The sequence below is a fragment of the Theobroma cacao genome, chromosome 5 (genome assembly GCF_000208745.1).
Source record: "Theobroma cacao cultivar B97-61/B2 chromosome 5, Criollo_cocoa_genome_V2, whole genome shotgun sequence".
Taxonomy (NCBI): Eukaryota; Viridiplantae; Streptophyta; class Magnoliopsida; order Malvales; family Malvaceae; genus Theobroma; species Theobroma cacao.
The window spans coordinates 854,318-880,993 of record NC_030854.1 but is presented as its reverse complement, the minus strand read 5'-3'; the positions used below and the strand labels follow the sequence as shown (position 1 = coordinate 880,993).

The following is a 26,676-nucleotide window of genomic DNA, read 5'->3' as shown; positions in this document are numbered from 1 at the left end:
AAAGTAAGATCCCTGTTGAAGTCAAGTTCAAGCCCAACCAGAAGATTTGCCTAAATTAATTAAATAATAACTCAAAACTTAGGATAATCTTCTGGATTCTGGCATTGTCATCTAGCAGTTTAACTTGGGACGAGTAGTAGCACCAAACATTTCCATGGCCGGCTTTAGGCATCCTTGTTTCTTTTCTTAGCTCTTCTTGTGTCCTCATTTTGCTTCTCCATAAAGAAAAAGAAACTGTGTTTCAATTCATTCATCACTGATTGATTTCTGGTAAAGAACATTTTTAGATTATGATATCATCAGAGATAACCAGAGAACAGGATGAAGAGAACACTTATTTCATCAATTCAGAAGTTGAGAAGGAAAGTATCAGACGGATTATTCAGTATCAGAAATCTTTGTATTGGTCTTCATCTTCATCATCTTCCCTGTCTTCCTCAGCTGCTTCCAGTTCCTCTGTTTCTTCTTGCAGAAGCAGCAGTTTGTTAGAATTGATGAGAAGTGGGAGCACGTCTCTGAAGAGATTATTTGAAATGGAACATACCAGTTTGTTAACCCATTTTGAAGATTACAGCGGCTCGCCCATGACAAAGTCTATACCCCTGTGGGGAAGCGATACTGATGGTGAAGTACAGGATCCATGGGAATCCATCAAGCAGACTGGACCATTTCATAGCTTTGAAACTGGTACACCAAGTGGTTTTGCTTCAGATGGTAGGTTTATGGAAAAAGACTTTAGCTTCAGGAATAGGAGAACAAAAAATGGTAACCATAGATTGACCAGGAAAAAGTCATTTAGGAGGTTGCCAGGATTTGGTCTATGGAGATGTACAGGATTTAGGATCAGGTTGAGATTGAGAAGACTTAGGATTATGATTTGTGGTAAAATGTTCTGATTTTACTCCATAGCTTTTGCAATCAAAGTAAGCAATCCTTTACAGATAAAATTACAATTGCATCAAAGAAAAATTCAGAACCATTTCTTTTCTTTTTTCTCGTTCACTGTATCTAATTCATATTTAATTTACAGAAGAAAAAAATGGAACCAGACAACCAAAGGAAGTCTAGGAAAGAAAGAAAAATCACAGCCCTGTAATTGGGGGACTTTTCAAGCAACAGACTATACAAAATTTTGACACTTAAAACAGGAGGAACTTACAATTTGTTACCCTGCAGTTTTGCCAAAGGAGAATCTATTTTAATTGGCTATCTTCAGGATGGAAATCTTGCTTTTAAGAACTATATATGAGTTTACACAAGACAGTTCTCTGATATTAATCTTCCCATCACACTTCCTTGTTCAAGCATTAATTTGCTACTTTGCTTGTTCCAAAGGTGTACTCCATAAGTTTCCCTGGTTAGCTGTAGCAGCTTAGCTTCAACCCATCTTGAGTCAGCCCGGGCTTTGGGCATCTTAAAAAGGCTCCCTATTTTAATCCAATCAACAGGGTAAAAGGCCATGGGTGGCAAGATGGTAAAGTTATAACCAGGTCTTCCTTCTACTCTGCGAGCTACCCTGGAAACCATGTAGGGCCCATTGTGTCCCCATTTGTTTCCGTCAAAGGTTAAAGCGAATTCCTCTATGAACTTGAATAGGAGTGGATGGTTCATGTCAAAGACCAGAACTGCATTGTTCAATCTTGTCCAGTTCTTGGACTCGGCATGGATACTTTGTGCTCCGATTGTATTCTTCAGACCTTTGAAACTTTTCAGGACGATGAAATCCGTGTCCAGGTAAACCCCTCCATACTTATACAAAACTGCAAGTCTCATTAAATTAGAAAGATTCTGAGCCAGTGGAATCTCACCAGGGTCCTTTTTCCCACTCTTGATAGCATCAAACCAAGCTTCAGCTGGTGTATTCTTGAGCAGAAATGGCATGTCTGGCGTAACTGCAAGCACTTTGAAGCCACGATCAAGCAGCGGTTTCAGGATCCTGTACCCATTTACGGAGTCCATGGTTCTTGATAGAATCATCAAGCAACCATGAGGATGGGCTTTGAAGACACTTTCCACAGATAACATTTCTCTTCTTCCAAAGGACCCTACCGTTGAAATCCATGTCATGAAGAATTGAACTTCACACTTTTGGTTGAAGAATTCCAGAACTCGACCGTGGAACTTCTTTGTCAATTCGTCTGACCTGAAAATCTCATTTTCTGGCAGTTTTCTCCGGAACCTCCCTGTTCCCTGTTCTTCTCTAACAACCGAGGAAGAAACTAGAGAATCATGATGTTCACTATCAACATTAATGATCTTTTTCTGTGTAGAAACATCCAATTGTACAGCAGAAACGTTCGACTTGATTTTTCTTATAAATTTTCGAGCCTGTAAAACCTCAGAGTCTTTTTTTTCATCGAAGGCAGCCGAGTGCAGCGATATGTTGGAAACGAGACTGTCTGCAAACATGAAAAATATCAGAAGAGCAAATAGAATTACAGTGACAACCGGCGATTTGGCCCGGCTAACTAGCCGGCAACCAAAAACCTCATGAGATGCTACTTTTTTCACTGTCATGATAGTAAGAATACAAGGGTTGAAAAGGCTTGAAGCTATCTGAGATTCAGACTCTCAGAAGAAAACATAGGCCTCCCAATAAAACCCTTTCATGGCAGTCACACCAAAGAGATTGTTTTAAGTATAGGCAGAGAGACGTTCCAAGGCAGCGGCTTCAATTATATAATATATAAAATATGATTTTCCCTTTTTTCACCTTACTTGGTATTTGCCTTTTTGTTAATTCTTGGTCTAGCCTGCCGTGATCAACCATGTTTGAACCGTTCTAGATGGCACGTTTTTTCAGTCATATTTCTATTTGGTAACTTTGAAAAGCCGCCAGGGTGACTCCAGGGATAGACCTTGGACAAAAAATATGTCATGGAGTTCAGATTTTCTTTCGTTTTGTTCTTATCCGAGGCATCAATTTATGGAGAGGAACGTGTGTTATAGTCTTGGGGACCCCTTTTTACGTCCGCTTAGATGTAACACTAAAATCTTCAGGAATTGCGTGGATATAGAAAACTCTAACGTTGAAAAATTCAAGTTCTTTATGATTATATCATATGTACAAAAGAGGGGCTGTGGCTAGAGCTTATAGACTTGAGGGAAGGGTTATAATCAATTGAGAAGTTGGCCATGGTCCCAACTCTTGTTTCTTGGCTTAATGTTTCATGTGTCATTCTATTGCAAAAGGAAGAAAGCAGGCCACCTTCGTTTGGAAATTCGGATTAGGACAAAGGAATGGATGAAGTCATCGTTCATCCAGTAAGATAACACAAACAGAACTCTTTTATCCGTTTCATTTAATGTTTTTTTCATAATTTAATGTAAATATTTAATAAATTTCTTATATTAAAATTTATTGATAACTAATATAAAACTAAGTACATGAAGTAAAATTATGAAAATAAAGTCACATGAAATACCAAGCGAGATTAAAAAATTTCTATTCAAATATCAAAAAATGGTTGTTTTATTCCCTCAATATATATATATAAACACCACCAAACTTGTATAACTGGGTTTGTCCTTGACTGCTTTCTTTACTCGGTTTGTGTTGTTTTTGTTACCTAAAACATATAATTCTTTGACTTCAGTATCTTGGGGTTTCTGGATTTTATGACCACACAAACTCTTATCATTCCTCACCGACAGAGCTAGTTAATTATCCCTAATGTAGAGACAAACACTGCCTTTTTGTCACCTTCCCTCCCCCAATGGAGCCAGTTAATTATTCTTTCTTCAAGTCAGGAAGATTTATTACTTGAATATAATCATGCAATATGAAAAGAGTTTACTCTGTTTTGTGGGAAAGCATAACATGGGTTTTTGACTTTAGGATTGAATCAATGCTACATGGAATAGATTATGAATTCTGACACCATCAATGATGGAGTTCAAGTTGAAATATAATTTATATCGTAATTTTTCTTACCTTTCTTTTTTTAATATTGTTTAAGTCATGGCCAAGTGGCACATTTATGTAAAATTACTTGTGGAGAATGATAAAAGTGAGTTACATGTGATGCAAGAGGCCAAAGAAAAAACAATCTGTATTAGCATCATCTTACAGCAGCACATGAGCAAAGCTAAGCAAATTTTCAACCTTTTAAGTCTTTTTTTTTTTTTCTGTTTTATAATTTTGGAACAAGTAATCCCAAATGATGATGCAGGCTTCATTTGAGTTTAATTCCACCGTCTCTAATTAAATATTATTTATTATTATATAATTAGTTTTTTTTGGTCCCCAATCGTATTTTTGGTAGATGAGAAGTCACCATACAGAATTAAGTATTGTAGATGTATTGATGTTAGTAGTATTCACAAGAAAGAAATATCCAAGAAATTATTAAAAAAACGAGAACCCCATCAAGTATTTTACAAAAACAAAGTCATGGATCATGACGAGAGAATAATCTAATTATCTATTAATAATGATCAAGTCATGTCTCGATTTCGAATTCTTGATCTTTAAACTTAATTACTTTCTCTGTCTTTAATTAATATTTGTCTTTCTTTAATTATTACTAAAGAAATAAAAGAACCCCATCTATTATTATATGAAAATAAACTCATGGATCATGACAAGATAATAAATTAATCTCTAAACTTAATTACTCTTTGCGTCCCTAATTAATGTTTGACTCTTTAATTTTTACGAAAAGTGAAAAAAAAATCAATTATTATATGAAAACACTCATGGATCATGACGAGATAATAAACTAATTATCTATTAACAATGATGAAACCATGTCTCAATTTCAAGTTCTTAGTTAAGATCCGAACTTAATTACTCTTTTCATCTCTAATTAATGTTTGACTCTATTTAATTTGTACTAAAAAAGAAAAAACTCATCAATTATTATATGAAAACAAAACCATGTCTCGATTTCATATTCTCAATTAATCTCTAAACTTAATTACTCTTTCGCTCTCCAATTAATATTTATCTCTCTTTAATTTTTATGAAAAAAAAAGAACCCCATAAATTAGTTTGTCAAAACAAACTCGTGGATCTTGGCGAGATAATAAACTAATCATCTATTAACAACAATGAAAACCATATCTTGATTCGAGTTCTTTATCTCTAAATTCAATTACTCTTTCCATCCTTATTAATGTTAACTAGACTATAACCCGTACATTACACACGAATTTCTTTTACCTTTCTTTTTCCTTTTTTAATCCGTTTTTTTTTATAACTTCTACATGGTTAAAGGAAGAAGCTCCTTTTTGGGACTTTTTTTTTACTTATGTAATAGTTTTATAAAATAAATAAATAAAAGTATTAGGTGTCTTAAAATAGGAAAGGGAAATGCTAAAATGTCAACTTGTCAATTGAGGTTCAAGTGTGGACAGATAAGATGGAATCTTCAAATTGACGCTGCAATTTATGCATGCATTCTTCGGCCTCCTGATTGGTGCTAAAGTACTATTATTCATCCTATCTATATCTGCTTATTTAAGCACGTTGAGCCCACACCGTACCATCAACCAAACTACTAGGTTTAAATTAATTTAAAGAGAAAAACAAAATTGAATGGCACTAACTCACCTTGCAATAAATTTTTGTATCTTTTTCCCCTCCGTTTTCCTTTTGGGAATTGAATGAGACGAATAATTGGTACATGGGCTTGGATTATCTTATGAGTAAACTGGCTTTATATGACTAAAATATTGTGTATCAACTTTGACAAGTAAACCTTTGTGCGCAGCAATTCACTTTCTCTGCAGCAAACTTGAAGCAGCCCATAAAAAGATACCACGCGTTCATTGACCGAATCAAATGATGCCTAAGTAATTACCTACTAAAACAAAGTCCAACTTCGTGTTCTAGGAGGAAACCATGAAGCAGTTACATGTAGTTTTCTAAATAGAAGCTTCAAGAGCTCACTGTTTAAAAACTTTGGTCTTTTGTTACACTGAATTTGATGGAAAAGCAACGATCCTATGATACGATTGTCAACATGCATGACTCTTAGCCTCAGGTAAAGGCCATGACCAGTTTATATTTCGTAGAACTTTTTTCAACAACCTGACATCAGCGATATTCGTGCTTTGATGAGCAGTTTTCTTGCAATGTTCTGATAAAATCTTTCATCTTCATGCTTTTCTTTTTAGAACGTTACTTCTTGAGCTTGCCTGGTCGATATCTTGAAATTTAAGTTTATGCGTACGTCTTCCAGGATTGTGGGAACAGCCACTTCAATTACCCTGTCCGGAGTATTAGCCAATCTTGAGCAAAGATATGGAGGTTTAGGATAAGCAACTAGCAGTACTCAAGCAGATGCTTAAGACAAATTTGAAAGCAGGTGCTGCCATGATTTTTTTCGGAGCCTGTGAATTGAACAGATGTGTAAATGAAAATTCTGGAATTTAACTACAAAGCATATCGTTTCCATTGATTGCCATTGAACTTGTACTTTTCTAACTCTCTCTTTTGAAACCGCCCCTTCAAGGAATTGAAAGGAAAGGTTAACCTTTTCAGAAAGGAAAAGAAACCAAGAAAATTTGGAGTATTTCCGGAGAGATGAAGCTAGAGGTTCCCTGGAAGGAATTACCAGTCATAATTAGGTCCAAACTCATGCAGAATTCAAGCTCTAAGGATTTGGTCTGACATTTTGCTCTCTGATAGATTCTACCACTAACAGTGGAACTGGTATTATTGAGCTAGTTAAAGCCCATCTTAATTCAGGTTTGGGCCTTTGGATAGCTTGCTCAAACTGTCCATACCCTTTTGGAAAAACATTGACATCATTTTGTTGACTGAAAAGATCCTTGCAGAAAGCCCGTTTTGGAAGAGGCTGGACTTAAGCTGGCGGAAAAGTCCATGAATACGTATCTACATAAAGAATGCCCATCTGCAACCAAGCATTCCAGGCTCAAAAGTGTGTAACAATCCACATGTTTCAACTCCAGTTTTTACGAAAAAGAACCCCACATCTTAAATGAGTGTTGTTGGAGGGAAAGGGTAATGGCCACCTTCCCAGATATTTTTCTTTCGGGGTACACAATCATCTCTATATACTTTGATCTGCATCTGCAACTTGCAATTTAAAAAACACTTAAGAGATCTTATTACAACCTCAAATTCAAACTACATTTAATGAGGCATATCTTATAGTACCATTGATTTTAAATGACATGCACATGTAGTGAACTGTTGCCGGTTGGAAATTTGTAATGGGAATGGAAAACCCAAAATCAAAGCTTTGTCATCAATTTTCAGGAGTTCAGGCATATGAAATCATTCTTCCCTCAAAGCAAAAGGAAATCAGCAGTGTCAAGCAGGCGGTTTCATACCAGTTTGTGTTCAATTTCAATGTTCCATCAATGGTTTCTTCACAATGTTTTTACAGCGGAAGAACCAGAACACTGTATGCTTCCTGTTTATCTTTTCTGAGTTTCATGAAATTTTCTAGTTGCAAGCCAACGAAACGTCTTTGTCGATTTCATAGTCTGGATTTGAACTGAAACGTCATAGCTGTCGAGCTTTTACCGTCCTTAAATGTTCAGCCCACGTTACCAGAAAGATCTGTTCATCCATTTATTGCGGTCCTACAAAATTGTCTTCGTTCTCAACTGAGATTCCCTTTTCATCGTTTCTCAACCGAAATTTCATATGCATTACTACGCCAAATTAATGTTGGCTTGCTTCTTTTCCCGGACTACTGTTGTCGTTTTTGCTTTATTGAAATGTATACCAGGACTCTTGTTTTCCCAAAAGCATGAATTCTAGATGTTTTTCCTCATATTTCCTTCAGGTGATTCTTCTTTCATGGATGATTTCGAGTTTGGAATCTGCTGTAGTCCCCCAGTTCGGCAAATGCAACTGAGTCTGATCGATTGGCTTTGCTGGGCTTCAAAAACCGTGTAACCCAAGATCCATTGAAGATCATGGACTCATGGAACTATTCCGTTCCTTTCTGCAAATGGGTTGATGTCGCATGCAGCCCATCCAGCGGAAGAGTCGTAGTTTTAAACCTGGAGAATCATAAAGTAGTTGCTCCATACCACCTTCCATTGGAAACCTTACATTCCTTACTGGAATCAACCTGGAAGGAAATGGATTTCATGGTGAAATTCCTCAAGCAATTGGACGTCTTTTGCGCCCACAGCTTCTCAATTTGACACGCAATTCTTTTGCCGGGAAAATTCCTACCAATCTAACTCACTGTACAGAACTTAAGAGTACTTGATACTTCTTACAATGAGTTCGTTGGGCAGATTCCGGACCAGCTAAGCACATTATCAAAACTGGCAATCCTTCGCCTTACAGGTAACAGCCTTACGGGAAGAATCCCCGCTTGGATTGGTCACCTTTCTTCTCTTCATTCTCTTGTCCTGTCAATGAACAATTTACAAGGAAGCATACCTTCTGAACTTGGCCAACTGTCAGGCTTGGGATACTTTCAACTTTATGGAAATTATCTGTCTGGTATTGTTCCTCCAATTTATAATGTTTCTTCAATATACTTCTTTTCTGTCGCTCAAAACCAGTTGCAGGGACATCTGCCACCAGATGCTGGTCTCACTTTTCCTAACCTGGGAGTATTTGCTTGTGGTGTTAACAATTTTACGGGACCTATCCCGGTATCATTGTCAAATGCTTCTAGACTTCAAATAATTGACTTTACTAATAACAGTCTAACTGGAACCATGCCTGGAAATCTAGGGAGCTTGCCAGGTTTAATTAGACTGAATTTTGATGACAACCAACTTGGAACCGGGGGAATTGGCGACCTGAGCTTTCTCAATTTCTTGTCTAATTGTTCTTTTCTCGAAGTGTTGGGTCTTGCCGGAAATCGTTTAGGAGGAGAATTGCCAAGCTCCATAACTAACCTTTCAAACCTGTTGCAACGTTTGACCATGGGGGAGAATCTGATTAGTGGAAGTATCCCTATTGGGATTGGGAACCTTGTTAGTTTGTACATTCTAGGATTGGAAAGGAACTACTTCAGTGGCAGTGTTCCCACTGTTATTGGGAAGCTTCAAAAACTAGAGGAATTGAATTTGGAAGGTAACAGATTTTCAGGGTCTATACCTTCTTCATTGGGTAACTTGACTCTATTGAATGGGCTGTATCTCCATGATAATAAATTTGAGGGTAGTATACCTCCAAGTCTTGGAAACTGCCAAAATTTGCTTGCAATAAATTTGTCAAGCAATAATCTCACTGGCATCACACCTATACAGATTTTGGGTCTTTCTTCCCTTAAAAAATGTTTGTTCATTTCTCATAACTTTTTGACTGGTTCACTGCCAGTAGAAGTGGGTCAACTAGACCAACTTGAAAAGCTAGACCTCTCCCAGAATAAATTGTCTGGTGAAATTCCCGAAAGCCTAGGCAGTTATACTAGTTTAGAAAGTCTGCATTTGGAGCATAACTCATTTGGAGGAACAATCCCTTTATCTTTGGAATCTCTAAGAGGTATAGAAGAAATAGATCTTTCATACAACAATCTGTCTGGGCAGATTCCTGAATTTCTTCGCAAGATTGTGTCACTCAGGCATCTCAATCTTTCTTACAACGATTTTGAGGGTGAAGTGTCACAAGAAGGCATATTTGCAAATGCAAGTGTCATTTCCATCCTTGGGAAAAATAAGCTTTGTGGTGGCATCTCAGAGTTATATTTACCTCCATGCTCTACCACAAGTTCTGGAAAAAATCTCACCCTGATAGTAATCTCTGTCACCATCAATGTAGTCACGTTAATATTTCTTCTCTTCTGTTCTTTTGTTACATATAGTTCAGTAAGGAGTCATTCCATTCCATCTTCCTCTAAGGAATGGCGATCAGGTATGTCTTACTCAGACATTCTAAAAACAACTAATGGCTTTTCTGAAGAAAACTTGATTGGCTCTGGTAGTTTGGGTTCTGTATATAAAGGAAATATTGCCAATGATGGAACAATTGTTGCGATTAAGGTATTAAACCTTCAACAGCGAGGAGCTTCTAAGAGTTTTATTGATGAAAGCAATGCTTTGAGAAGTGTATGACATCGAAACCTCCTAAGGATTATAACCGCTTGCTCTAGTCTTGATCATCAGGGAAATGACTTCAAGTGTCTTGTATTTGATTTTATGTCCAATGGAAGCTTATACCAGTGGCTGCATCCTGGAGGTAATGATCGGTATCAGACTAAGAAGTTGAGCCTTATCCAGAGACTGGATATAGCCATAGATGTAGCTTCTGCTTTGGACTATCTCCATCACCAGTGTGAAACACCAATTGTTCACTGTGATCTAAAGCCAAGCAATTTACTCCTAGATGAAAATATGACAGCGCATGTTGGTGACTTCCGATTGGCAAGGTTCTTATTTGATTCATCAGATAATCCCTCCAGCAATCAAACCATATCGATCAAGCTGAAGGGTTCCATTGGGTACATTCCTCCTGGTATGATTTCAACCTGATTAATCTCATTTTATTCAATACTTAACTATTGTTAAATCTCAAAAACTCATGTTTGTGTGTACATTAGCACACATGAAATTGCCAAAATTCAATGACTAATTAAAATCTGTTACAAGTTGCAGAGTATGGCATAGGTGGTCAAGCTTCAATACACGGAGATATTTACAGCTATGGGATACTGTTACTGGAGATGTTTACAGGTAAAAGTCCAACAGATGACATGTTCAAAGACGATCAGAGCCTTCACAATTTCGTCGAAGTAGCCTTGCCCGAACATGTCATGGATGTTGTTGACCTATCTATGCTTTCCGAAGAAGAGAACGCAGAAGAGACAGAGTTGATCATGATGAGGAAACCCCATCCCCGTGTCAGTGCTGCAAGCATGGTCGAAGAATTCGTAGTTCCTGTCATGAAAATGGGACTCTCCTGTTCTGCAGCATCACCAACTGAGCGGATGATTATGACTTTTGTCGTCAATAAATTGAATGATATCAAAGACAGGTTCCTGAAATTAAAAAGAAACAATGAAAGAAGGATGAGAAGGCGTTGACTATACCAAATATGCAGCTCAGGCCTTCAGATTTAGCCTATTAAAAATGGGAAAAAAAATATAAATATCATTTTAGAATTTCAAAGGTTTCTTTGTAAATATATAACGATGATTTATTGATTGAGAACTAGTCAAATCAGTGAAATAGTGTTATCTGGAGTTCTTCAGGGTGTGTTAAGTATTACTCCATTGAAGTAATTGAAAAGAAAGAGGCAAAGGGTACAGGGTGATGGTGATTATAATTTAAAAGTCGAATTACAAATTTACAAGAAATCATGGGAGAGAGAGGGAGAGAGAGTGACTTAGCACAAGTCATAAAGCTGATATATCAGCCATCATGTCTGCCTCATCTTGCAATCCCCTTGTAACATCTTTGATTTCCCATCATTCCTGTCTGGAATTTCCATCTGGGCCAAGCCATGGAGGCTGAGGCCGTTACTGAAACATGTCATCTGTTGTCTGTTGGTCCCCTTTATAGTTCCAGCAGTAAGATGCCACGTATAGCTGCAGGTGTCTCCGTCTGGTGAAACCTTGGCAACCTATATTGCTCCTCGAAAACAAAGTGGGAAAATCTGAGAGGACCCGTTAAGCCATTTCTGGTCCAAGTTTCTTTTTCCTGGGTATCAAAACCTAACCAATGTTTAATGCTCCATTTCCATATCAGAATAAGCCACTAGAGCCGACGTCTTTAAATTTTGAGGTAAACTCAAGCCTTCAGCATTAAATAGAGAAGAAGAAATCTTCTGCCCCTGAAAGAGAAGTTCAAAAAACAAGGTGATAAAACGGTTGTCTCATGCGACCCTGGAAACTCGACTGTCAAATTCTTGGGTCATTATCAAGCAATTCCAGCGCTTGAACAAATTTTCAACTGTATAGCATTAAAGGAATGGTTTAAATTCAATATTCATGATGATACACTTGCACCAAAAGTCAAAACACAAAGAGGTTTAATCATCTGGACTATCTAGGTTGTTGAAGTTTCAAATTTCTGGATATTTTCAGGATTGTGTGGTCCTCCAATGAGTTCTATTTCTATTTGTTTCTCTTTTACATAATTTCGTATATGGCATTAGGTTCTTAATTTTGATTTTTTTTCTAGGACTTGGTATTTCCTTAAGCATGAAGCTTACTTGTTTGTTCTTTCAGGGGATTTTACTTTTGTGGATGAGTTCATGTTCGGAATCTGCAATGATACCTACTTTGCAAATGAATCTGATCGATTAGCTTTGCTTGATTTCAAAAATCGGGTAACTCAAGATCCTCTACATGTCATGGCCTCATGGAACAATTTTGTTCATTTTTGCAGCTGGGTTGGCATCACATGCAGCCCATCGAATGGAAGAGTGGTAATTCTGAACCTGGAGGGTCAAAAGTTAGTTGGCTCCATACCACCTTCCATAGGAAATCTTACATTCCTCACTGGAATCAACCTGGTGAACAACACCTTCCGTGGTGAAATTCCTCAAGAAATTGGTCGTCTGTTGCGCCTGCAGCATCTCAATTTGACATACAATTCCTTTGGCGGGAAAACTCCTTCTAATCTAACTCATTGTGTAGAACTTGCAACAATTCGTCTTGGCTACAATGGGTTAATTGGGCGAATTCCAGACCAACTTGCTTCATTATCAAAGTTAAAAATTCTGGAACTAGGAGCTAACAACCTTACAGGAACCATCCGAACTTGGATAGGTAACCTTTCTTCTCTTTATGCTCTTTCCCTAGGACTGAACAATTTACAAGGAACCATACCTGATGAACTTGGCCGGCTATCAAGCTTGGGATTTTTTCAACTTTATGGAAATTATCTGTCTGGTATTGTTCCTCCTTCAATTTACAATATTTCCTCTATATACTACTTTTCTGTCACTCAAAACCAGTTGCAGGGACATCTACCGCTAGATGTTGGCATCACTCTGCCTAATCTAGAAATATTTGCTGGTGGTGTCAACAATTTTACAGGAACCATCCCTGTATCATTGTCAAATGCTTCTAGACTTCGGATAATTGACTTTGCAGAAAACGGTCTTACTGGGACCAAACCTGGAAATCTTGAAAATCTTGAAGATTTGATTAGACTAAATTTTGAAGATAACAAACTTGAAACTGGGAAAATTGGTGACCTAAGCTTTTTCGATTTCTTGACTAATATTTCTGCTCTAGAAGTATTAGGTCTTTCTGGAAATCGTTTTGGAGGAGAACTGCCTAACTCCATAGCCAACCTTTCAGACAAGCTGAAAATTTTTACCATAGGAAGGAATCTGATTCATGGAAGCATTCCTGTTGGGATTGGAAACCTTGTTAATTTGTACCTTCTAGGAATTGAAGGCAACCAATTAGGTGGTACTTGCCTGATGCTCTTGGGAAGCTTCAAAACTTAGAGGGACTGTGTGGCATCCCCCTCGGGGCCTACGTCTAGGTATTGTATGATTTGGGTTTATTCTCTTAGTCCCATTGTAGCAGTTCTGACCCATAAACTTTTCGGATCTCGCGGATCGAACCTAAGATCCCCCGAAGGAAACGCCTTTAACCATTTCAACTTCATGGGCTAGAACTGCTACAACGAGGCCCAAAGAATAAACTCAGACCATACAATACCTAGACGGTGGGTCCTGAGGGGGATGCCACAAAAAAGACCTTTTGCTCCCCCTGAAGGGAATGCCTTTAACCATTTCATAAAGGTTCCTCCCAAACTCAATATTTGTTGGCATCTATCCATAACTGCTTGAGTGCCATTTCCTATCGGATTTCACACATTCATAAAGAAGAAAATCAAACTGCTAACTATGTCTTCAATCGGGGGCATACACATCAGAATCTGCATGTATTTTCACAAGCCGAAAGTGAGCTCAGAGGAATGATTAGATTAAATAAATCTAATTTACCTTATGTTCGTTTTAAATAAATGTAAAGAAGTAGTATTCCTAATTTATTTTTGCTCTTTTTATTATGTTGATAATCTATACACTTGTAATATGGAAGCACTGAAATTTTTTAATTGTATTCAGAAATATGCACATAAAATGAAACTTTCATTTTTAGATACTTTTCCACATTCTTCTCGATCTTATGTAATTCTGGAGGTTCGATTTATGTCTCCCTCCCTAATGTACTTAATTCTTTCGATTATTAATAAAACAATTACAGGGTAGTTGGGCCCTGCGCGAATTTCCAATATAAAAAAGAAAAAAAAAACTTTGACAAGCAACCTTGTGTGCAGCAAGTTCTCTTTCTCTACAGCAAACTTCAGGCAGCCCATAAAAAGATGCCACGCGTTCATTGACCTAATCAAATAATACCCAAGTAATTATCTACTACAATAAAGTCCAACTTCGTGTTCTATGAGGAAACCGTGAAGAAATTACATATAGTTTTCCAAATAGAAGCGTCAATATCTCACTGTTAAAAAACTTTGGTCTTTTGTTATAGTGAATCTGATGTAGATCTGATAATTTTGAATGCGATACATTAACACGATACGGGAATATATAAGTTAAACAAGTTTTGAGTTTAATCTTAACTTGTTTCGTATTTAATTTTGTCTGACACATTAAGATACGAAAATTTTGATGTCATAACGTGTCAGACACGATAAATACGTTTAAAACACGTTTACTTGATCGTGGTATCGTGTTTAAACGTGTATAAGTGACATGTATATTAACCTATTAAAAATTAATAGTTAAAGATTATTTTAATCTTAAATAAATAATTTTAAATAATTATTTTAATAAATTTTATTAATTTTATAAAGGTAATAATGTAATTATTACAATTAAAAATTATGAATAATTTTTTATATTATTAGTATTTGAAGGTTAGATGTTAATTATGTATTTTATCATATTATATGATAATAAATTTTATATATGTTATTTATATTAATTTTTATTATATTTGATATTATTATTATTTTTGTTTTGTTTTAATTATTTTTATAATTATAGATTTTAAATTTAAATAATAAAATTATATGTAATTATAAATATTTTTATTTAATTATGTTAAACGTGTTATTAATCATGTCGTATATTGATACGTTTAATAAACGTGTTAATTGTATCGTGTCATGTTATAAATTTATTAAACATATACGTATATATATTTTAAATTTAAGATATAAATATTAAATAATATTTTATTTATGTTTAATTATAATATATTTCGTATCTAATCGTATCTGACACGTTTACTGTATGAAAACACAAAAGACTAATACGATGGAAAAGCAGCTATCCTATGATATGATAGTCAACATGCATGACTCTTGACCAGTTTATATACTTATAGAGATTTTTTCAACAACCTGACATCAGCGATGTTCATGCTTTGATGAGCAGTTTCTTGCAATATTCTGATAACATCTTTCATCTTCATCCTTTTCTTTTAGAATGTTACTTCTTGAGCTTGCCTGGTCGATATCTTGAACTTTAAGTGCGTGCGTACGTCTTCCAGGATTGTGGGAACAGCACTTCAATTACCCTGTCCGGAGTATTAGCCAATCTTGAGCAAAGATATGGGGGTTTAGGCCATCCTTGAACTTGTTATCGGCTGGTCTCGTTCCAGTGAAGATTTTTCACGAGTAAGTATGCAAGATGACTCACTTGCACCAAAAGTCAAAACAGAAAGAGGTTTAATCATTTTAATAATCTTGGACCATCTCGGTTGATGAACTTTCAAATCTTTGGATATTTTCAGGATAGTGTGGTCCTCCAATGAGTTCTATCTCTATTTCTTTCTCTTTTACATAATTTTATATATGGCATTAGGTTCTTAATTTTGATTTTTTCTAGGAGTAAGCATGAAGCTTACTTGTTTGTTCTTTCAGGGGATTTTACTTTTGTGGATGAGTTCATGTTCGGAATCTGCAATGATACCTGCTTTTGCAAATGAATCTGATCGATTAGCTTTGCTTGATTTCAAAAATCGGGTAACTCAAGATCCTCTTCATGTCATGGACTCATGGAACAATTCGGTTCATTTTTGCAGCTGGGTTGGAGTCACTTGCAGCCCATCGAATGGAAGAGTGGTAATTCTGAACCTGAAGGGTCAAAAGTTAGTTGGCTCCATACCACCTTCCATAGGAAACCTTACATTCCTCACTAGGATCAACCTGGTAAACAATAACTTCCGTGGTGAAATTCCTCAAGAAATCGGTCGTCTGTTGCGCCTGCAGCATCTCAATTTGTCATACAATTCCTTTGGCGGGCAAATTCCTACTAATCTAACTCAGTGTACGGAACTTGCAATAATTCATATTGGTTTCAATGGGTTAATTGGGCAAATTCCAGACCAGCTTGCTTCATTATCGAAGTTGGAATTTCTGGTGCTACAAGTTAACAACCTTACAGGAACAATCCCAGCTTGGATAGGTAATTTTTCTTCTCTTCATGCTCTTTCACTAGCACAGAATAATTTACAAGGAACCATACCTGATGAACTTGGCCAGCTATCAGGCTTGGGAGGTTTTCATCTTTATGGAAACTATCTGTCTGGTATTATCCCTCCTTCAATTTACAATATTTCCTCTATATACTACTTTTCCGTCACTCAAAACCAGTTGCAGGGACATCTACCACCAGATGTTGGCCTCACTCTTCCTAATCTAGAAATATTTGCTGGTGGTGTTAACAATTTTACAGGAACCATCCCTGTATCATTGTCAAATGCTTCTAGACTTCAGATAATTGACTTTGCAGAAAACGGTCTTACTGGGACCATACCTGGAAATCTTGGAAATCTTGAAGATTTGATTAGACTAAATTTTGACGATAACAAACTTGGAACTGGGAAAATTGGTGACCTAAGCTTTTTCGGTTCCTTGACTAATATTTCTGCTCTAGAAGTATTAGGTCTTTCTGGAAATCGTTTTGGAGGAGAACTGCCTAGCTCCATAGCCAACCTTTCAGACAAGTTGAAAATTTTTACCATAGGAAGGAATCTGATTCATGGAAGCATCCCTGTTGGCATTGGAAACCTTGTCAATTTGAACTCTCTAGGAATGGAAGGCAACCAATTAGAAGGTACCTTACCTGATGTTCTTGGGAAGCTTCAAAACTTAGAGGGACTGCAACTGAATTATAATAGATTTTCAGGATCAATGCCATTTTCACTTGGAAATTTAACTGCATTAACTCGGCTCTTTATGGACGAGAATAGATTTGAGGGAAGTATACCTCCAAGCCTGGGAAACTGCCAAAATTTGCTAGAACTAAATTTTTCTAGTAATAATCTCAGTGGTACCATACCTAGAGAGATTCTGGCTCTTTCTTCCCTTTCAATTTCTTTGTCCATGTCTCATAACTCTTTGAGTGGCTCAATTCCAGTTGAAGTTGGTAACCTGAACATTCTTGCGGAGTTAGACCTAGCAGAGAACAGACTTTCAGGTGAGATTCCTAGCAGCCTTGCTAGTTGTATTAGTTTAGAACGCCTGTATTTGGAAGGTAATGCATTTGAAGGAACAATTCCTTTATCTTTGAAGTCTTTAAGAGGTCTAGAAGAAATAGATCTTTCGCGCAACAACCTGTCTGGGCAAATTCCCGAGTTTCTCAGCAAGATTTTATTTCTCAAGCATCTGAATCTTTCTCATAATGATTTTGATGGTGAAGTGTCACAAGCAGGCATATTTGGAAATGCAAGTGCCTTTTCTGTAGTTGAAAANAGTGTCACAAGCAGGCATATTTGGAAATGCAAGTGCCTTTTCTGTAGTTGGAAACAATAAGCTCTGTGGTGGTGTCCAGGATTTACATTTACCCACATGCACCAGAAAAAGTCCTGGAAGACGTCTTGCCCCCAAGGTGGTGATCCCAGTAACTGGTGCAGTCATATTTGTTGTTCTTCTTCTCTGTTCCTATGCTTCATATCATCGAGTAAGAAACTCGGGGAATCAATCCAATGCATCATTCTCGAAGGAATGGCAATTATGTATGTCTTACTCAGATATTGTAAAAGCAACTGATGGCTTCTCTGAAGAAAATTTGATTGGTTCAGGTAGTTTTGGTTCGGTATATAAAGGAACTATATCCAGAGACGAAACAGTTGTTGCGATTAAGGTATTAAACCTTCAACAGCAAGGAGCATCTAGGAGTTTCATTGATGAATGCAATGCTTTGAGAAGTGTGCGACACCGCAACCTCCTCAAGATCATAACCGCTTGCTCTACTGTTGATCATCAAGGAAATGACTTCAAAGCTCTTGTATTTGAGTTTATGCCTAATGGAAATCTAGATCAGTGGCTGCATCCTGGAGGTAATGACCAGTACCAAAGCATGAGATTGAGCCTTATCCAGAGACTGAATATAGCCATCGATATTGCTTCTGCTTTGGATTATCTTCATCACCATTGTGTCACACCCATTGTTCATTGCGATCTAAAGCCAAGCAATGTACTCCTTGATGAAAATATTACTGCACATGTTGGTGACTTTGGACTGGCAAGGTTCATCTTTGATTCATCAAGTAATGCCTCCAGGAGTCAGACTATGTCAGTCAGGCTAAAGGGTTCCATGGGGTACATTCCTCCAGGTATGATTTTCATGTTGATGGATCACTGTTACCTCATAATTAACAATTTCTATAGGAATAAATCAGGTAATCATAGGCAAAAGTAGTTGAAAATTTTTAATTTTCAACCTTCAAACAACTTAAAACAATTTACTGCATTGAAATATGTTTGTTGGTATATAAATACAAAGATGGCTAATTGTGGTCCATTACAAGTTGCAGAATATGGCATGGGTGGCCAAGTTTCCATACATGGAGATACCTACAGTTATGGAATTCTGTTACTGGAGATGCTTACAGGCAAAAGACCAACTGATGACAGCTTTGAAGATGATCTCGGAATTTGTGAGTTCGTTGACAGGGCTTTGCCTGGACATGTCATGGACATCGTTGACAGATCAATGCTTTTTGAAGAAGAAAATGTTCACAAGAAGGTCAGAGGAAACAGAGAAGATTATGTAGAAGAGAGGGCATTAATTAAAAACCAGGATTCTCATGTAAGTTCCATAAGGAGAAGAGAAGAATGTTTGGTTTCAATGATGAAAATCGGACTCTCCTGTGCTGCAACATTGCCAAGTGAGCGGATGACTATGACTGTTGTTGTGAACAACTTGCTTGATATCAAAGCCGCGTTAGTTGAAATATCTGGTTTTTGATTCTGCACAGAGCTTGGTTACCAGTGTTCATAGAATTTGCCGCCAAGAGAGTGGAGGAGAAGACAATCACGTGCTACTGATTCACATGACCTTTTATGTCGTGTTTAAGTTGTATCTATTTCCAGACTTTTAAGTTGCCTTCCATTTCATGTCTCTAGTGTTTGTTTTTTAGTTAGTTTCCTTTAGCAGTTGTATAGGAGTTGTAGTTTATCCACCTTGCATTGTGGATTAGTGACTTTATCCCACACATTGCCAACTGCTGAACACGTTTGTAGCAGTAGAATGACCAGGTAGTTAGTTTCCACCAATAGGATAACTTCCTTTCAGCAGTTTGTATTAAACTATATATATGTTCCAATTAAATTGAACTGTGTGCAGCACCTATCTTCTTCATTTTGTATTTTTCTTCTCTCAGCAAAATGTAACTTTTATCTTAGCAAATATTGTCTTTGGAAAAGTTTAACAATGTTCCTTGGATTGAAATTGCAGAAGTAATTGAAAAACAACAATGTCTTTACTCTACAAAGTGCAACCAAGTTCATAGATTTTTGGCAATTATTGACTTTTATGTATTCTCTAATACTTTCGGACAATGATATCAGACAATCTCTGCTTTGGGACATATGTTTTTTTTTCTTGGGTAAAAAAGAACAAGGTTTAAGGTAAATTTGATTACCTGGGAGTAGGATCCTGTCTTGAACTCCAAAATATGATAATCTGCTGTGGGTTTTTCTTTACACTTATATTCTTATTGTTGGTGGTTTGGATCTTGAGCTAAGGGTCTGAACTAGTTTCCAATTCCATTTACAAATCCCAGACCCTTGCATCAGAACTGTAACAGTCTCAGAGATTTCAAAGTCTAAACATGGGATCATAAATCTAGAATAGAAGAATTTCATTTCTAAATGGTGTCTCATCTTTGTGTCATAGCCGATTCAAAAAGAAGACCTCTGACCAGCAGCAATTCTTTGATAATATCATCAAGTTTCATTCTCTCATGGATCATGGCCCGATAATAAACTAATTATCTATTAACAACAATGAAAACATGGGCTATCAAGCATGTAAGAAGGGAGGGCAACCAACACGCTGATAAACTTGCAAAATCTGGAATAGGTAGGGAGATTGATCTGCTTAATATTTGGGCGGATGAACCTAACAGAGAAGAGAGAACAAGAGATGTGGCAATCAACCGCAAATGAACTGTGAACCGTGAGTTTGAGTAGGTCTGCTCCTCTTGCAATGATGATTATGATGGCGTTGCTCAAGATGGGGCATCCCTATACGGTTGATAGGTAATGGTAGTGCATTGGTTGGTCTTTCTTTGCATGATTATTGTGGTGTCTGTTGATGCAGGGGACTGTTTTACTGTTAGGTGTCCTCTTTTCATTTTGTTCATTGTCTGAGGGTGCTTTTTGGGTGCAAGTGGCTAACCAGAGTTAGTGGGGTTGGCTGGTTTCGCTGTGGGTGTTTAGGGTGGTTTCCTTTCTGAAAGTGTACAGGGAATTCGACAAGGAGAGAATTTTGTAATGGTATACCCCTGGTTGTTGGGAAATAACCTTGAAAATTTGTTGTAAGTGGTGAACTCAGGTTCTCCCTTTCTTCAATACAAATGAAATTTCAAAAAAAAAAAAAACAACAATGAAAACATATCTTGATTCAAGCTCTTACTCTGTAAATTTAATTACTCTTTCCATCCCTATTAATGCTAATTTGTAAAAATAAAAATAAAAGTATTAAGTGCCTAAAAATAGGAAGGGAAATGCTGAATGTCAACTTGTCAATTGAGGTTCAAGTGTGGACAGATAAGATGGAATCTTCAAACTGATGCTGCAATTTATGCATGCATTCTTTGGCCTCCTGATTGGTGCTGAAGTACTATTGTTCATCCTATCTATAGCTGCTTATTTGAGCACGTTGAGCCCACACTGTACCATCAACCAAACTGTTAGGTTTAAATTAATTTAAAGAGAAAAACAAAATTGAATGGCGCTAACTCACCTTACAATAAATTTTTGTCTCTTTTTTTCCTTTGTTTTCCTTTTGGGAATTGAATGAGACGAATAATTGGTACATGGGCTTGGATTATTTTATGAGTAAACAGGCTTTATATGACCAAAATATTGTGTATCAACTTTGACAAGTAAACCTTTGTGCGCAGCAAGTTCTCTTTCTCTGCAGCAAACTTCAAGCAGCCCATAAAAAGATGCCACACCTAATCAAATAATACCCAAGTAATTACCTACTAAAATAAAGTCCAACTTCGTGTTCTAGGAGGAAACCGTGAAAAAATTGCATATAGTTTTCCAAATAGAAGCGTCAATATCTCACTGTTTAAAAATTTTGATCTTTTGTTGTAGTGAATATGATGTAGATGTGATAATTTTGAATGCGATACGTTAACACAATACGAGAAGACATGAATTAAACAGGTTTTGAATTAAATTTTAACGTGTTTCGTATCTAATCATATCTGACACGTTAAAATACGAAAATTTTGATGTCATAACGTGTTAGACATGACAAATACGTTTAAAACACGTTTACATTATCGTGATATCGTGTTTAAACGTGTATAAGTGACATGTTTATTAACTTATTAAAAATTAATAGTTAAATATTATTTTAATCTTATATAAATAATTTTAAATAATTATTTTAATAAGTTTTTTTAATTTTATAAAAATAATAATGTAATTATTACAATTGAAAATTATGAATGATTTTTTATATTATTAGTATTTGAAGGTTAGATGTTAATTATGTATTTTATTATATTATATGATAATGAATTTTATATATGTTATTTATATTAAATTTTATTATATTTGATGTTATTATTATTTTTATTTTATTATAATTATTTTTATAATTATAGATTTTAAATCTAAATAATAAAATTATATTTAATTATAAATATTTTTATTTAATTGTGTTAAACGTGTTATTAATCGTGTCGTATATTGATACATTTAATAAGTGTGTTAATTGTATTGTGTCATATTATAAATTTATTAAACGTATACGTGTACATATTTTAAATTTAAAATATAAATATTAAATAATATCTTATTTATAATTATAACGTGTTTCGTATCTAATCGTATCTGACACATTTACTGCACGAAAACACAAAAGTCTAATACGATGGAAAAGCAGCTATCCTGTGATATGATTGTCAACATGACTCTTGACCAGCTTATATATATATATATATATATATATATAGNAAGTCTAATACGATGGAAAAGCAGCTATCCTGTGATATGATTGTCAACATGACTCTTGACCAGCTTATATATATATATATATATATATATATAGAGATTTTTTCAACAACCTGACATCAGCGATGTTCATGCTTTGATGAACAGTTTCTTGCAATATTCTGATAACATCTTTCATCTTCATGCTTTTCTTTTAGAATGTTACTTCTTGAGCTTGCCTGGTCGATATCTTGAACTTTAAGTGCATGCGTACGTCTTCCAGGATTGTGGGAACAGCCACTTCAATTACCCTGTCCGGAGTATTAGCCAATCTTGAGCAAAGATATGGAGGTTTAGGCCATCCTTGAACTTGTCATCGGCTGGTCTCGTTCCAGTGAAGATTTTCCACGAGTAAGTATGCAAGATGACTCACTTGCACCAAAAGTCAAAACAGAAAGAGGTTTAATCATTTTAATAATCTTGTACCATCTCGGTTGATGAACTTTCAAATCTCTGGATATTTTCAGGATAGTGTGGTCCTCCAATGAGTTCTATCTCTATTTGTTTCTCTTTTACGTAATTTGATATATGGCATTAGGTTCTTAATTTTGATTTTTTTCTAGGAGTAAGCATGAAGCTTACTTGTTTGTTCTTTCAGGGGATTTTACTTTTGTGGATGAGTTCGTGTTCGGAATCTGCAATGATACCTGCTTTTGCAAATGAATCTGATCGATTAGCTTTGCTTGATTTCAAAAATCGGGTAACTCAAGATCCTCGTCATGTCATGGACTCATGGAACAATTCTGTTCATTTTTGCAGCTGGGTTGGCGTCACTTGCAGCCCATCGAATGGAAGAGTGGTAATTCTGAACCTGGAGGATCAAAAGTTAGTTGGCTCCCTACCACCTTCCATAGGAAACCTTACATCCCTCACCAGAATCAACCTGGTAAACAATAACTTCCGTGGTGAAATTCCTCAAGAAATCGGTCGTCTGTTGCGCCTGCAGCATCTCAATTTGACATACAATTCCTTTGGCGGGCAAATTCCTACTAATCTAACTCATTGTACAGAACTTGTAATAATTCGTCTTGCTTTCAATGGGTTAATTGGGCAAATTCCAGACCAGCTTGCTTCATTATCGAAGTTGGAATTTCTGCTGCTACAAGCTAACAACCTTACAGGAACAATCCCAACTTGGATAGGTAATTTTTCTTCTCTTCATGCTCTTTCACTAGCACAGAATAATTTACAAGGAACCATACCTGATGAACTTGGCCAGCTATCAGGCTTGGGAGTTTTTCATCTTTATGGAAATTATCTATCTGGTATTATCCCTCCTTCAATTTATAATATTTCCTCTATATACTACTTTTCTGTCACTCAAAACCAGTTGCAGGGACATCTACCACCAGATGTTGGCCTCACTCTTCCTAATCTAGAAATATTTGCTGGTGGTGTTAACAATTTTACAGGAACTATCCCTGTCTCATTGTCAAATGCTTCTAGACTTCAGATAATTGACTTTCAAGGAAATGGTCTGACTGGGACCATTCCTCGAAATCTTGGAAATCTTGGACATTTGATTAGACTAAATTTTGATGAAAACAAACTTGGAACTGGGAAAATTGGTGACCTAAGCTTTTTCGATTCCTTGACTAATATTTCTACCCTAGGAGTATTAGGTCTTGCTGGGAATCTTTTTGGAGGAGAACTGCCTAGCTCCATAGCCAACCTTTCAGACAAGTTGAAAAGTTTTACCATAGGAAGGAATCTGATTAATGGAACCATCCCTATTGGCATTGGAAACCTTGTTAATTTGTACTCTCTAGGAATGGAAGGTAACCAATTAGAAGGTACCTTACCTGATGTTCTTGGGAAGCTTCAAAACTTAGAGGGACTGCATCTGAATTATAATAGATTTTCAGGATCAATGCCATTTTCACTTGGAAATTTAACTGCATTAATAAGGCTTTTTATGGAAGAGAATAGATTTGAGGGAAGCATACCTCCAAGCCTGGGAAACTGCCAAAATTTGCTAGTACTAAATTTTTCTAGTAATAATCTCAGTGGCACCATACCTAGAGAGATTCTGGCTCTTTCTTCCCTTACAATTGCTTTGTCCATGTCTAACAACTCTTTGAGCGGCTCAATTCCAGTTGAAGTTGTTAACCTGGACAATCTTGTGGAGTTAGACCTAGCAGAGAACAGACTTTCAGGTGAGATTCCTAGCAGCCTTGCTAGTTGTATTAGTTTAGAACGCCTGTATTTGGAAGGTAATGCATTTGAAGGAACAATTCCTTTATCTTTGAAGTCTTTAAGAGGTCTAGAAGAAATAGATCTTTCGCGCAACAACCTGTCTGGGCAAATTCCCGAGTTTCTCAGCAAGATTTTATTTCTCAAGCATCTGAATCTTTCTCATAATGATTTTGATGGTGAAGTGTCACAAGCAGGCATATTTGGAAATGCAAGTGCCTTTTCTGTAGTTGGAAACAATAAGCTCTGTGGTGGTGTCCAGGATTTACATTTACCCACATGCACCAGAAAAAGTCCTGGAAGACGTCTTGCCCCCAAGGTGGTGATCCCAGTAACTGGTGCAGTCATATTTGTTGTTCTTCTTCTCTGTTCCTATGCTTCATATCATCGAGTAAGAAACTCGGGGAGTCAATCCAATGCATCATTCTCGAAGGAATGGCAATTATGTATGTCTTACTCAGATATTGTAAAAGCAACTGATGGCTTCTCTGAAGAAAATTTGATTGGTTCAGGTAGTTTTGGTTCGGTATATAAAGGAACTATATCCAGAGACGAAACAGTTGTTGCGATTAAGGTATTAAACCTTCAACAGCAAGGAGCATCTAGGAGTTTCATTGATGAATGCAATGCTTTGAGAAGTGTGCGACATCGCAACCTCCTCAAGATCATAACCGCTTGCTCTACTGTTGATCATCAAGGAAATGACTTCAAAGCTCTTGTATTTGAGTTTATGCCTAATGGAAATCTAGATCAGTGGCTGCATCCTGGAGGTAATGACCAGTACCAAAGCATGAGATTGAGCCTTATCCAGAGACTGAATATAGCCATCGATATTGCTTCTGCTTTGGATTATCTTCATCACCATTGTGTCACACCCATTGTTCATTGCGATCTAAAGCCAAGCAATGTACTCCTTGATGAAAATATTACTGCACATGTTGGTGACTTTGGACTGGCAAGGTTCATCTTTGATTCATCAAGTAATGCCTCCAGGAGTCAGACTATGTCAGTCAGGCTAAAGGGTTCCATGGGGTACATTCCTCCAGGTATGATTTTCATGTTGATGGATCACTGTTACCTCATAATTAACAATTTCTATAGGAATAAATCAGGTAATCATAGGCAAAAGTAGTTGAAAATTTTTAATTTTCAACCTTCAAACAACTTAAAACAATTTACTGCATTGAAATATGTTTGTTGGTATATAAATACAAAGATGGCTAATTGTGGTCCATTACAAGTTGCAGAATATGGCATGGGTGGCCAAGTTTCCATACATGGAGATACCTACAGTTATGGAATTCTGTTACTGGAGATGCTTACAGGCAAAAGACCAACTGATGACAGCTTTGAAGATGATCTCGGAATTTGTGAGTTCGTTGACAGGGCTTTGCCTGGACATGTCATGGACATCGTTGACAGATCAATGCTTTTTGAAGAAGAAAATGTTCACAAGAAGGTCAGAGGAAACAGAGAAGATTATGTAGAAGAGAGGGCATTAATTAAAAACCAGAATTCTCATGTCAGTTCCGTAAGGAGAAGAGAAGAATGTTTGATTTCAATGATGAAAATCGGACTCTCCTGTGCTGCAACATTGCCAAGTGAGCGACTGACTATGACTGTTGTTGTGAACAACTTGCTTGATATCAAAGCCATGTTAGTTGCAATATCTGGTTTTTGATTCTGCACAGAGCTTGGTTACCAATGTTCATGGAGTTTGCCACCAAGAAAGCGGAGAAGAAGACAATCATGTGCTACTGATTCACATGACCTTTTATCTTTGGTTTAAGTTGTATCTATTTCCAGACTTTTAAGTTGCCTTCCATTTCATATATCTAGTGTTTGTTTTTTAGTTAGTTTCCTTTTGCAGTTGTATAGGAGTTGTAGTTTATCAACCTTGCATAGTGGATTAGTGACTTTATCCCACACATAGCCAACTGCTGAACACGTTTGTAGCAGTTGAATGATCAGGTGGTTAGTTTCCACCAATAGGATAACTTCCTTTCAGCAGTTTGCATTAAACTATATATATATATGTTCCAATTAAATGAAACTGTGTGCAGCACCTATCTTCTTCATTTTGTAGTTTTCTTC

The 26,676-nt window shown here is 36.5% G+C and overlaps 4 protein-coding genes, 1 long non-coding RNA gene and 1 pseudogene across 9 annotated transcripts; 4 read left to right on the top strand and 2 right to left on the bottom strand.

Annotated features, from left to right (window-relative positions):
- Nucleotides 925-2,680, bottom strand: LOC18597570 (lactosylceramide 4-alpha-galactosyltransferase). Its single transcript, XM_018122305.1, has one exon. The coding sequence runs from the start codon at nucleotides 2,515-2,517 to the stop codon at nucleotides 1,252-1,254; it is 1,266 nt and encodes a 421-aa protein (XP_017977794.1). The 5' UTR covers nucleotides 2,518-2,680; the 3' UTR covers nucleotides 925-1,251.
- LOC18597566 (probable LRR receptor-like serine/threonine-protein kinase At3g47570) lies at nucleotides 5,879-26,660 on the top strand. Of its 4 annotated transcripts, XM_018121679.1 has the most exons (5): nucleotides 5,879-5,987; nucleotides 6,186-6,253; nucleotides 22,681-22,740; nucleotides 22,988-25,628; nucleotides 25,830-26,660. In XM_018121679.1, the coding sequence occupies exons 4-5, from the start codon at nucleotides 23,006-23,008 to the stop codon at nucleotides 26,261-26,263; spliced, it is 3,057 nt and encodes a 1,018-aa protein (XP_017977168.1). In that variant the 5' UTR covers nucleotides 5,879-5,987; nucleotides 6,186-6,253; nucleotides 22,681-22,740; nucleotides 22,988-23,005; the 3' UTR covers nucleotides 26,264-26,660. The 4 variants fall into 4 exon arrangements, with proteins under 4 accessions (XP_017977168.1, XP_017977167.1, XP_017977166.1 ...); XM_018121678.1 differs by lacking the exon at nucleotides 5,879-5,987 and having other exon boundaries at nucleotides 6,121-6,253; XM_018121680.1 differs by lacking the exons at nucleotides 5,879-5,987; nucleotides 6,186-6,253; nucleotides 22,681-22,740 and having other exon boundaries at nucleotides 22,882-23,531; nucleotides 24,486-25,628.
- On the top strand, nucleotides 7,149-11,263 carry LOC18597568 (annotated as a pseudogene).
- On the bottom strand, nucleotides 10,467-11,689 carry LOC108662277. 2 transcript variants are annotated; one of them, XR_001928132.1, is made up of 2 exons: nucleotides 11,270-11,689; nucleotides 10,467-10,922 (listed from the first exon to the last, which is right to left on the bottom strand). It is a non-coding gene; the product is annotated as an uncharacterized LOC108662277 (long non-coding RNA). The 2 variants fall into 2 exon arrangements; XR_001928133.1 differs by having other exon boundaries at nucleotides 11,277-11,689.
- LOC108661898 (LRR receptor-like serine/threonine-protein kinase EFR) lies at nucleotides 12,031-13,345 on the top strand. The gene is made up of 2 exons (XM_018120872.1): nucleotides 12,031-12,040; nucleotides 12,114-13,345. Exons 1-2 carry the CDS (start codon nucleotides 12,031-12,033, stop codon nucleotides 13,343-13,345), a joined length of 1,242 nt encoding a protein of 413 aa, XP_017976361.1.
- LOC108662276 (probable LRR receptor-like serine/threonine-protein kinase At3g47570) lies at nucleotides 15,748-19,554 on the top strand. Its single transcript, XM_018121676.1, has 3 exons — nucleotides 15,748-17,606; nucleotides 17,662-18,488; nucleotides 18,690-19,554. Exons 1-3 carry the CDS (start codon nucleotides 15,766-15,768, stop codon nucleotides 19,121-19,123), a joined length of 3,102 nt encoding a protein of 1,033 aa, XP_017977165.1. The 5' UTR covers nucleotides 15,748-15,765; the 3' UTR covers nucleotides 19,124-19,554.

Coding starts and splice junctions, on each gene's coding strand:
- LOC18597570 (XM_018122305.1), bottom strand. CDS start 2,517: ATGACAGTGAAAAAAGTAGCATCTCATGAGGTTTTTGGTTGCCGGCTA.
- LOC108662276 (XM_018121676.1), top strand. CDS start 15,766: ATGAAGCTTACTTGTTTGTTCTTTCAGGGGATTTTACTTTTGTGGATG. Junction 17,607..17,661: donor ATATTTGGAAATGCAAGTGC/CTTTTCTGTAGT, acceptor AAATGCAAGTGC/CTTTTCTGTAGTTGGAAACA. Junction 18,489..18,689: donor CATGGGGTACATTCCTCCAG/GTATGATTTTCA, acceptor TACAAGTTGCAG/AATATGGCATGGGTGGCCAA.
- LOC18597566 (XM_018121677.1), top strand. CDS start 22,961: ATGAAGCTTACTTGTTTGTTCTTTCAGGGGATTTTACTTTTGTGGATG. Junction 25,629..25,829: donor CATGGGGTACATTCCTCCAG/GTATGATTTTCA, acceptor TACAAGTTGCAG/AATATGGCATGGGTGGCCAA.